This window comes from Melanostigma gelatinosum (assembly GCF_949748355.1).
Source record: "Melanostigma gelatinosum genome assembly, chromosome: 13".
Taxonomy (NCBI): Eukaryota; Metazoa; Chordata; class Actinopteri; order Perciformes; family Zoarcidae; genus Melanostigma; species Melanostigma gelatinosum.
In genome coordinates this window covers 13,140,915-13,153,256 of record NC_136646.1, presented here as the reverse complement: position 1 = coordinate 13,153,256, position 12,342 = coordinate 13,140,915, and the positions used below count along the sequence as shown (strand labels likewise).

Here is a 12,342-nt window from a genome sequence, read left to right as displayed (position 1 = left end):
AGATTTGATCACTATTTCAGAGGAACTAGGCCGTCTATACATTGTACATATTTAACTGAGGCTCACGTATTGTGTATTGCAACACAATCCCACTTTTGTGTCGGTGTAAATGAATCCAGGTCGACCCTTGTGCATGTCCCACATGTCTGCCCTCGTCCCATCTGTGCTCGCATAGCAAACTCGTGCGATCATCTGCATTGTTGCAGGTTTTTGGGGCTTTACCAATCCAGTGATCTCAATTCAAAAGGTGTACACATCTGCCACGTTCACTGCATGTCCTACTTGATGTCCATGTGATACATTTGGTTAGGCTGACACCTGTTGACAAAAGAGCTGTACTGTCTGCAGTCCCACAAATTGACATATCACTTTCTTTTGGAATTTTCACCCCTTTCATGTCCAGCAACAAGTGCTGCTGAATCAGACATAAAAAAAAACCCACCAAAGCCTTTCAGGCTTGAGCACTTCAGGACTGTAGTATGTTCCTGCAAAAACAAAAGTTGGAACTATAAAGAATCAACTCCACCTTCAAAAAAGCAAGTGAAACTGAAGCCCAACCAGATCTTTATTTGTTTGTCGTCAAACAGCATATGCATTTTATCTAAGGTTGCCAACCTTGTGGCATGCATTGCACAATTAATTGCAGACAGATTTGATAATGTTCAAAAATGAGAATGAAATGAAACACATTATTACAGCAGAGAAATACATTTCCAATGAAACCATTCAATATCGTATAACATTCAGCTTTCATCTACGCAAACGCTTTGCAATGGAGACATGGACAAATTTATATATTTTAATTTTTATAGAAATCAGTTCAATGCAAATATTGACCCATCATTTCAACACGGCCCCAGCTTCTACAATGCTGTCTCTTTCACGACCTTCTCCTTCCACTTCTGTGTAACCAGGGTGTTGCTTCTGAAACTTCAAAGACGGCCAGTAGTCGTTGCGTCGCTAAAAAAAAAAAATCAAGCACAGGACAATTGTGTGAACATGTGTAATTAAAGCATGCGTGGCTCTTGTCGGGGCAGGTGTAGGTGCACATTCAATGCTCACCTGGATGAGGTAAAGTGGTGATGCAGCAGTAGGATGGTAGTTGATGTAAAGAGCAACTAGTATCAGAGCCAAAAGTAACACCAGCGCAGCTGCTATACCGGCTATCACGCCTGAGTTGGCCCACCCCTCACTCTTGGTCGAAGAATCTGTCCTCACGTCTGTATCGAAGATGAAAACCCAAAATTATCTCCCTTCATAAGGCTTAACTATAATGGCACTTACAGGTATTAACTCACCATTGCCGGTCTTAAATATGTGACGTTTGGTCTCATCTGAGAAAAGACAGAAAGAAGTCATTTCCATACTTATTTCCTGGCAGAATCAGATTTTATTGAGCGAAAAAATACTGCATACATGTTACTGTAGCCTACCGTATATCATTCTGGAAAAATAAATAGCTCAGCCTCACCGTCACAACCTTTTTGTAGAGGAGTCAATGAGGACACGTCCTCCATCTCTGGTGTGGTAGAGGAACCAGTGGAGCTGTCACCCCTGGAGTAATCCTCACAGGTTGCATTTTTGCTCTGCCCGTATACAACATAACAGATGCATGAGTCTCAAAAATGGCAAATAATCCGATATATTTACAACTGACGTCCAGCAGTACCTCTTCTGAACAGGCGTAGTCCAACCATTCTTGCCTGTGTCGATCCATGCCATCTGAACACCTGAAAACACACAAGATGTATATTTATAAGGGATAGAACTGCTGCTATATGGACATTCGGGCTACCGTAGTGTCCCACTCACCTCTGGAGTACGTTGCACCAGCTACAATTGGATGTTTGGTTGGACGACAGGCAGAGCTCGCAGCTGTCATGCTGCAGGCAGGCTGAACAGAGAGAAGGAGACAAGCACAACAACAGAAGATGTATTGCTTGAGTGTTGATGCAGTCTAACGTATTGATTACTTGAAACTAATCCTTTAAAGATGAGGGATGAGGATCACTTACTAGGCAGTGGAGTGAACTCAACAGCAGAGAAGCTGGTGATCTTTGTGGAGTCTATTTCAACCCGATGGTACTCATGAATCGTCCGCTGTTGGGCATCTGAATCAGAATCAAGTTTATCGCGAGCAGATTTTCACATACTCGGAATTTGCTCTGTTATTTGGTGGTTAACAATAAACACAGTACAGAAAGGAAAAAGTACTACAAAAAGTCAAGAATCATAAATATAACAATATGGGGTGGGCAAATGTTCACAGTATAAAGAATATGTGCAACAGAGATAACAATATAAGACGTGTGTTCATTTAACGCATAGACTCAGACCTGTGGTAGAGATATCACAGGCTTAAATACCCCAAATCCCCAAAAACTCTCTGAAGGCTGATTCTCTCTGTACATAGGTGGGCCGGCATTAACATTACTGCTGACCTGGTGATTGAGGAGAAGGTTGCGTGACCATGAAGGCGTCAGACAAACCGGCCTTTACCGGATGCTCAGCTGAACCAATCCCATCTAATGACAGAGGTATCTGACGAACACACAAGAAGAGGAATCGCTTACGCATCCAGCACAAGGGAAGAGAGCAAGTTTAGAAGAGCGCAGACGTGTGTCTCACATCTCGATAGCTGAACGTGATGGTTCCCGTTTTGTAAAGTGCAGCCTGGAACGTAAAGACGCCTTCTGACTCTTTTCCGGGGAGTCTGACCCGCTCCCACTGGACCACAAACACCTCACCTGAAAAGGAGTGAAGATCACACAGGAGTCAGACAAGTACTCAGACAACATGTGTTCAAATATGAGCTGGTATCTCACCATTGTCCAGGTATTGCACAGTGGATTCTTTAGCGTAGCTGGGGTCAAAATTAGCCATTAGAGGGGCGATGTACTGTGTGGCGGTCAGCATGCGGTGAGTAATCTCCCCTGTGAAGATAAACCCTGAAAATGGCCAGACGGAAGAACATGTAAGGCCCGAGTAAGAAAACCACTTCTCTGCTGTGAACATGTGCAGGAAAGGTCACTTGAACATCTGCTATAAAATCAAAAAGTACCTCCAGTTGCTATGGTGATCTGCCTCAGGTAATGTCCGTAGAAAGGAAAGTCAAACGACAGGGCAACCTTCTGCAAGGAGATAGACACAAACAGAGAGAAAGAATTCGACTTTGAGCTTATATTTTGATCTTTCTATGGTACGAAGCATCCTCACCAGCTCTTAAAGAAGGAGGAATGAGGAGAATAAATGCAGAATGTTGATGTAAAAACGATGTTTTGTTTCATTTATACATGTATTTTTTTCAAATGCTCTACCACTGAGCTCTACCCCCATGTGGTCATTGTACACAGTTAGCTCAGTGACATGTACACTAGCAGGCATACTGAACTATATTGCAATGATCTGGTCAAACCACATAGACACAACTTGGAGCGGGTCATTGAGGTTACCAGGCGGGAACCTTTCAAAACAGATATTCTGCTAGCTGAGATCTTCAACACTATGATTCACTCTCAACATCATTTTATCGGTCTCGAGATCAGTAGAGCAAATGGGGAAACTGATGTACACGATAACCGTCACTGCTGTTTTTGCAAACTGCAAGCAGGTTTTTCTCCTTAGCTTCATCAGTTCATAATCTGATGTAAAAAATGTTCCTTCCCCAACTATGTAACCTGGATTGGATGTTTCTGTAAAAGCCAAAGTCCTGTTTCCACTTGGAGAATGCCTTCCCATATTAAAGTGAGCTGTATGTATTACACAGGTGCCAGGTGTTGGACAACAGAGGACAAAACATGGGCACGGCCTGTAGCTCTTGGCATCGACCAACATTTCCCAATCCCTTAAGCTCCTCTGTGGTATACCTTATGTTTCAGACTGAACTCCATCCTGGCTTGCTGTCACATAACATGCAAGCAGAATTTCCGAATTAGCTGTTTGTGTACAGTGCTTGTATACTTGCTGCAGTGTTGGCCTTTTTGCACTCCATTTCACTGATTCGTTTTGATAGAACTTTGGAAAAGTCCCGGTTTGTGTCCATATCCCAGGGGTGACTTTAGCAAGTACATATGACACAGCACTTTGAAAATCCAAATATTGAAAAACATGCCGTCACAAGCAGGGTGCACATGGATTAAAACCACAGACCTCTTGATCTGCAAAATGCACAGAGCTATACAACAGCTACCATACATCACCTCTTGTTGATGGCCTAGTATAAGACCATTTTAATGATGATTTGAACTGGGGTTCACTGCAGTCAAATGCTCTACCGCTGAGCTACGCCCACAAGAACACTAAAATGTAAGTGTTTATACATACTAGTGAATGACCATATAGATTTATATGTTTACGGACAACTAACACATCAAATAAGAGCTCTGATCATCATATATGTTTACTATGGTCGGGTAACATGTTGGAATATCTCGTTGACTGGTAAACAGCCGTTATCTGTGTCTCAACAACATCAAAACAGTCAATTTGTTATTTCACTGATTTATGCTTTAATTAGGGGGCACCCAGGTTGAACTAGGGTCCTCGTAATCTGCAATCCAATGCTCTACCGCTGCGCTCTACCCCCCAATGGAGACTTTCTGAATGCCAGTATAATCACCACAGATAAAAATGTTTCTGAATAACACATTAAATGAGAGAGTGCATCTCTGCATATTGACAGCTTTAAATCAACTTATGGATGAAATGTTAAATTACTACTTTAAATTCAGGTGTCTTTCCTTCAACAAATAAAGAATCAGTAAATGACTGAAGTGTTGAGCACTTAAGCCCTCACCCGGGACATGGGAATCATACATTTTGCGATCAGTGTGTCTGATCACTTCAAAGATACACCGAAAGCACAACGAAAATGATTCCACAATTGGTGGGCACCCAGATTTGATGTGTAGTCAAATGCGCCACCACTGAGCCACACCCTCTGCCACCCATTTCTTCTGGTGGCTTGGTAAAGTACAATGCTAATTCCTTTTAACCTACGAAGGAAGCAAGGCCTTGCATGCATTTTGTGTGTGTGTGTGTGTGTGTGTGAGACTCACCACAGCCTGCTTGTATGAGTTTGACAGAATTCCATGGACTCTCACTTGGCCATGCAGGACGTCATTCATGTCTACCCATAGTTCCTCTGTGCGCTGGTCTTCTGGGCCAAAGCTACGCCATATGTAATACTTCCCAGAATCCTCCTTGCAGACAAGAAAAACACACAGAGGATCAGAGGATGTGATGGGCATTGAGGGAGTGTGTCATGCAGGCATTAACAGTCCAGTCTGTTAAATCGCATGCTGTCATGAGTGGAAACTCTATTTCCAAAAGAAAGCAGTGTTTAACTCCAACTAAAACAAAAACAACGTGCCAAAAGCCAAAAGCAAAACAAACGCCGCACATCATTACAGTCATAATGCTGTGGTGGTGCTCTCACCACTACGCGTGTCATGTTGTCTGGCAGGGTGTTGATGGTTAGTCCTCCGCCCAGGACCGCCCTGCTTATCCTAGCGCGGCCTGAAGATGACCGCTGCACTCCGTAGGGATGACCGTCACCTCCGGTTGACTCTCCATGCGGCTGTGACATCACACCGTACCAATTGTCTGTCCAAAAATAATGAACATCAGGTTAGCGTGCTATGGTCACTGTGGGATGTCATGATATGAGCACTTGGAACTTTCTTCTATGCCAAATTCTAAATCTGCAGCTTTAGACTCATTTTAATATACGAGGAAGAGAAAGCACACCAAAGCTCTTTTTTTTTTTTACCTTGGCATCAGTACCGCACGCTGCCGGGAAACTTTTCAGTTTTATTCAGACTCTTAACAATAGCGTTTACAGTTGTGGCATTTGACATCGTCAGTCTTAGCCTTGTCAGTTTAAGACATTGTTGAAAGAAGACAGGAAGAATACATAGAACATTGTGTGATGCTCAGAAGGAGCTGTCAAATCCTACAAACAATGTAAACCATATCTAGTAAGCAGACTGGGGTAGGTAGGCTTTGTTTTAAACTTCTGGGTGTTTTAATTGATGGCTTGTCTTTCTTTAAAGCCACACATTGAAAGCCACATATTCCGAGTTGATGTTAAGAGTTTATTTTTAGCATCACCCTGAGATTTTTTTTATCGAGTGTGGAAAATGCATGTCTGTATGAGCACCGAAACTTGGAACGTGGATCTAAACATCTTGGTCCTTGCATAACCTCGGTCACTGATACAGCTGTACATTTGGAGCTAGAATGTCTTGACTGAGCACCCAAGAGACATTTATGTTGATGGTATACAAAGCAGAGGCCATGCAGGCTTAGAAAGCTTTTTTCAGTAAAAGCTGGTTGATGGAAATTTAATCTATTAAATGTTTAAATATTAAATGTTTCTATGTTGTTTGAGGAGGGAAAAGGTCTATGTTTTTAGATGCGTAGCACTATTTTAAAAACAAACTTGCAGTGTTGTCTTGTGTAAAACGTAATGACCAAAGAATGCATTCTTAATAAATAATTCAGAAAGTCTGCCATTTCAGTGAGGTTATAATATATATTTGAATTTCGCAAAACAAATCTGCTCCACTTTGTTTTATAAAAACAACAAGTTGAAGTTGATGTTTTGTTTGCGTTGAAGAATTTCCACACTTCCTCTATCTTCACAAGCCAGTTGATTAAAAAACTAAAGACTTCATAATGGGAGACAAATGTAACATGGCAGGACTTATTTGTTTGAATGAAATTTTAGTTTTTTTTGATTCAGGTGACCTCATTTTGGAGACATTTCAAATGATACAACCAACATTGAACAACAGTCAGTCGTCATCATGGTATCAAATAAAGTACAGCATTTGAGGAAATACTCAACATTTCACGACTGCATTTAGAGGGTGAATTTTGCCAGATATAACAACATTGGGGCTGTCTTAATTCAGCTGTGGATGTTTAAAAATGTAGAAACCAGGACTTACCGACAGAAGCATGCCAGATCATGTATTTAAGTATCATCTATTTATCTGTCGTCGTCTTTTTTAGAACATTACGGCAATACGCGGTATTTTTTAGGTACATTACGGTACAGCGCGGTGACGTCACCTCGCAGCCTATATAAGCCTCCAGACGGCGCTTCTTTACGTACGGAGTGTCTAATCTAACCCTAAATCCGGGCGACCTCCTGTACTTAACGTTTGCTGTTTTTCTTTGTATGGCTTTTCAGTGAACTACAGGAGGGGTTTCAAGCGACGCTGCTACCGTTTACGAACAAAAAAAGCCACGCTAATCACTCCGTCGTGTTCAGTGTCTCTTCAGAAACACCGGGAATCTGCCGTGGTCAGCTTGTGCTGCCGCGAAGAGTTCGGCTCTGTTGCTCCTGTGTGTTGATGTCGGGACTCTCGGTAACTGAGCAGAGTAAAAACTGAGCAGGGTGACCCTACCAGACTCTCTAGTGGTCCGGCTAGGAAGCCTGAGCTCAAACACCTGTAAACCTTAACTTTAACTGTCGACCTTCACTGTTACATGTGCGTTAAAGTGTGTGCTAGCTCCCCACATCATGCTAACTGCTAGCTAACATTAGCAGGACTGACCCGCCCCCCCTCGTGTGCCTTCTAAGTGACGAACAAGAGATTATGGGGCCGAGTGGAGATTTAGACACGCGTTGTGGAAAAGGCATTTTAACTTTGATAAACTTACAAACCTGTAATATCTGCACCCCTACAAAGAAAAACCACCGTGAAAGAGGAAATTAGGAAGCATTTGACACGGAAAACATACTTTCTCATGATCAGTGCCTGCTCCTTTAAAGCCACCAGTTAAACCTGCTCTCATCTGGCACACCAGAGTCAAATAAATACTAATGACATCCTTTCTCCCATGCAGTGCATTCATTAGTGATGTAGGTAATGGTGAAACAATTTGCTCGTGGCTAAAATACTAATTCTGTCGGCACTGTTTGCTTGATGCAAAATAATTAAACACTATGGCGTCATTTAATAAAGTGTTTGCCATAAAGCTGGATCTTGAGGTTTTGGGTTGAGGGCGTAGCTCACATGGGTGTGAAAAACATGGTACGCTGATTAAAAGGAATTCCTACCCAAGTCCTTGTTTCAGTTAATGGTGTGTGTGCTACTGTGTTCTCATGAAAACACCTCTATATTCAGGTGTTGGACCAGACAGACCTGCCAACTGAATTGGGCAGCTGCTTTAAATTCTGCCATTTTTAGAAAATGAACAGTCTCAAACTCTTTGTTAAACAAAAAGCAGCGCATTTGTCCTAACAAAAAACTGCACAATCAGCAAGAAAACACATTTGAGAATATGAAATCTGACATTTAGCTAAACAACTCCTTTTGGGTGCCAGCGCCGAGTGCAGCTCCTCTCAAGCCAGTGAAATGTTAGTCGACGTTGGTTTGATGCTGGCATTTCTGCCCTGACCGTGGGAGGGGAACACATGCCCGTTGGCCGCTCAGCAATGTCCTGTTCCAAACCCCCAGAGTTCAGACTGTGTGGGACGTTGGCTGGTGATGCCAGCTTTAAACATCACTCTGCATTCACCCAATTACAACACTGATGTCTTCCAAAGCCGTCAAAACTGCAATGCATCATTTACAATGTCTTGACCTTATAGGAAGCTTATCGTTTTTGTTCAGGAGTGTTTCTCTCCCCTCTTTCATTCGATCAAGGGGTGCATCAATGCATTCGTGCGACAGCTCGTATATTAAACCTAGATATGTGATTGTTGAGCGCCGGATCCGCCCTGTTACGGCATCTATGAGGTAAGAGGAGAGATGGCGTGCGCACAGTTGTCGAGGTCTGCAATGCAGCAGATAAACATTCTGGTCTTATAAAAGCTGGGAGGGGTGCAGACGCCCAACATGAAGCTGTGGCTTCTAATATCTTCTCAGGTCATCCGCCTCACACACTGAATACCCGATGAATCAATATCAAGATGGACCTGGACTATTTTTGTACATCTGCTCTTCTTTTAGGGAAATAGCAGTGTGGTGCATCCAGCAGCCAAACCCATGCCTCACTCACGCCAGTGACTGTGTTGGTGAGTCAGAAAGAAAGAACCATCATTAGTTAAAGCTGCTCCTGCTCAAGAACACAGATGAGGTTTGCACAATTCAGTTCGCTTCAGGATGTAAGAGTTTAATAAGCCGAAGCGAATGAGAGCAGCGCTGAAGCACAGGATGACAAATATAAAGGCTCGGGGAGGTAAAACAGGATCCGCTTTTTGGTCAAATGTAGGCAATGAAAGAGCAGATGTTCCGGACGGAGAAGTGACCTCTGCCCGCTCTTTCAGAAGCTACCAAACCACGACGTTTAGCTTTTTCTGTGAGCGGTCACCTCAGAGCGGTCTGAGAGAACACACCCTTCCTGAACAGTGGCTGGACGAGTTGGCACAGACTCCCCAACATCACCCACACTAGACATGCATTAATTTCAAGGCCTGTGGTTGAATTGAATATATGCAATTCTTTAGTTTAAATTCCACGAATAAGTTTTCATCCACACAATCAAGCCACTTTGGTCTTGGAGATTCATAGAGTGCTTTATATTTGAGGAAGGAAATGTGCATATTTAACTGAACTTTGCCACCTCCATTATTAAACAGCTGTGAAGCTGACAATGTGGTGCGTGTCTTTGAATTTATCTAAGACAGAATATGAGCTGCTGACATATTTGAACAACTCTCACCATGGTGTTAAGGCCTTGAGAGGAGCCTCCTTTAATAACTAACTGGAATAAATGACAAATTGAATTTATGACATCCCTAAGAGTAACATTTCACAATAAAACACATTCTAGTCTTGTTAAGAAAACATGAGTGCACTGATTGCCTCACCTTTCTTCTGTCATGGTGAAACCTAATCTCTGCATGGAAAAGCCAAAAATCTTATCTTCATAACCGTATCTTAATAAATAAGACAAATAAGAGAAAAGGAGACTGAGTTTCCCATACAAACGCTGTTCCAGTGTACAACATGATCCAAAGAACACGTTGCTGAGCTGTTGGCAGCGAACCACTTTACTTTCCTTTTCCTAAAACACAAGCATGTTTTGTTCATCACACGACAAAATAAAATAAAGCTGATTCTGATTCTGACTTTTATCAATAATAAAGTCAATCTGGGATCCACAGGCAATAGCATCCAATCTTACAAAACAATCTTTGTCACTTAAATTCTCATTTTTTTCCCCCAGTTTAGCTCCAACATGTCTGGATCAGCTTCAGGCTGCAAACTTCTCAGCAGGACAAGAGACAGGAGGCCAAACACTGAGGTCACTGATGCGTACACAACTTATTTTCAGCTTGGGGCTCCTTGTTTTTACAGTCTGGTTGTGATGGTGTAGATGGCTCCCTCAGACCCAAAGTCCTTTTTTAAAACTGAGCGGTATATCATGTTGAGTGACTAGATAAGAGCAAATTTGGCGAAGGAAGATGTGTCAGGTCAATAACAGCTGACCCTTTATTGTGCAAGCACATGTATGACCACCTCCTGCACGTAATGCAGTTTCCCCTGAAACACATTTCACTCTGCAGAAGAACACGAGGAGCACAGGATGATTTAATGACATTTAGGGAAAAGGCGGGGGAGTTTGTAGAGAGTGATCAGTCAAATTCCTCAGAGTTAGAAAAAAAAATTTCATATCAATATGAATATCCCAAACAAACACACAACAGATGTGGTTTCTGATAAATGTGCATCAAAACGCTCTTTACATTTTCTGAATCTAGCAGGGAGGCGAGAAGAAAAACAAAGTCTGTATCTATTTTAAACCTGAGACAGGCTGTTTGTGGGTTGTTGTTCAGACTCAGCCGCATGCTTGTGGAATAGGGTATTTTTATTGAACACTTTATCGTAAAGTAGGTCATTCACTTTTGTGCGTAAAGTAAAAAGGGCACGGCATGCCCATTTGTTGCTCCATAAAGACTCCTAGTGAAGTTTTGCAGTTTACAGTGAGTCGAAATGGCAACAGTTGCACACACACGCCATTATCATAAACATAAATACATTAGTATATTAACTAAGAATAAAACAATTTGCATGCAGAGTGTAACTGCACAGACATTAGGTGCTAACTGAGCAAAAACAAGGCATACTTGCACACCTGTAAACGTCAGGTGTGACTTTAAAAACCAGACAGGTGGAAAGATGGAAATGTTAAAGCAATGAGGATGGAGGGAAGAAAAAAAATACACACAGCTCACCTGTCTCATGTTGAACCCAAACTTTTGCCAGCTCTGTTTGGGAGACACAGAGGAAAAGCATCACCAAACCGAAACACATGATGGCCAGAAGAAGACAAAAAATAAAATAAAAGCTTTTGTGTCAGCTCCCTTCTTATTCTCCCTCCTCTTCCTCTCTTTGCAAAAACAAGTTTTCTCTGAATTCCTCTTCCTCCCTCCAAATCTCTCTCTCACTCTCTCTCTCTCTCTCTCTTTCTCTCTCACCACACACCACCCATGTTTTTTAACTAAAGACACAAGGATGAGTGGTTAGGCTTTAGAGCAGAAAGGGGAAATGTTATCATCTGCACATGTTACAAGCCTGCATATTGAGTTCCACTATTTTTTTTATTTTAGAACATTTTGCAATGTTTCATTGGTTGGGATTCAAACATCCAACCATCCACTGGGGATGGTTGGATGGTTGGACTCCCTACTTCAGTGTGAAATGTGACATCGTAGATTAGACACAGTGATCATGATGCTAACAATGCTCAGGGCTGAACTCAGGGCTAGTTATGATATTACCGGTACTCATTCCATGTCAAGTCTGTTTATGACTCCCCAAAACATTGTGTCTCTACTCTTAGCAACAGCATGCAGCCCACACGGAACAGAAAAGTCTCCCTACTGCAGTTTAATATCCAGCAGTTGTGTAAAAGCCTTGTTTTTTATGGGCTGTCAAACTGACAAAAAGCAAACTCCATACAAGCACGGTTGGCTGACTCATTTCTATCTGCTCTCAGAGCAAACACGGAATCCTTGGCAAAGAAAATGGCAGCTGAGCGTTTATTGGAGTCACAGCTGAAGGCAATCATCACCCTATTTCATAATACAGACCATAAACACAACGTGCATTGGGCCCAGCAGCAGGTGTGGATTCTGTAGAGATGTCATGCTGACTTTAAACAAACACAGAGGTTGTAATAACTATCATTGTCACATATTTTATATTTCCCTCTTCTGTGAAAATGAAGATGCTGTACTTACGCACAACGCTCGCATCGCTTGTTCTTTCATGAATTCCACTGATGAGGTGAATCCGGGTAAAAGCCAATGTGAGGAAAGAAGGAAAGGAGTCATAACAGAGTTCTACCTTACTGTAGAGAGACCTATAACAGAGTTCTACC

The 12,342-nt window shown here is 42.2% G+C and overlaps 1 protein-coding gene across 1 annotated transcript; it reads right to left on the bottom strand.

Annotated features, from left to right (window-relative positions):
• Nucleotides 1-558: 558 nt before the first annotated feature.
• LOC306786644 (plexin domain-containing protein 1-like) lies at nucleotides 559-11,331 on the bottom strand. Its single transcript, XM_079281476.1, has 14 exons — nucleotides 11,195-11,331; nucleotides 5,438-5,604; nucleotides 5,058-5,201; nucleotides 3,062-3,131; nucleotides 2,826-2,948; nucleotides 2,629-2,747; nucleotides 2,442-2,541; nucleotides 2,016-2,111; nucleotides 1,813-1,894; nucleotides 1,670-1,730; nucleotides 1,472-1,586; nucleotides 1,299-1,334; nucleotides 1,063-1,220; nucleotides 559-960 (listed from the first exon to the last, which is right to left on the bottom strand). The coding sequence occupies exons 1-14, from the start codon at nucleotides 11,271-11,273 to the stop codon at nucleotides 841-843; spliced, it is 1,470 nt and encodes a 489-aa protein (XP_079137602.1). The 5' UTR covers nucleotides 11,274-11,331; the 3' UTR covers nucleotides 559-840.
• Nucleotides 11,332-12,342: the final 1,011 nt, after the last annotated feature.

Excerpts from the sequence above, each read along its gene's own strand:
- LOC306786644 (XM_079281476.1), bottom strand. The coding sequence starts at position 11,273 with ATGTGTTTCGGTTTGGTGATGCTTTTCCTCTGTGTCTCCCAAACAGAG. Across the intron at positions 1,895-2,015 it reads TGAGTTCACTCCACTGCCTA|CCTGCCTGCAGCATGACAGC; the intron begins GTAAGTGATCCT and ends CTCTCTGTTCAG. Across the intron at positions 1,335-1,471 it reads TCTACAAAAAGGTTGTGACG|ATGAGACCAAACGTCACATA; the intron begins GTGAGGCTGAGC and ends GTCTTTTCTCAG.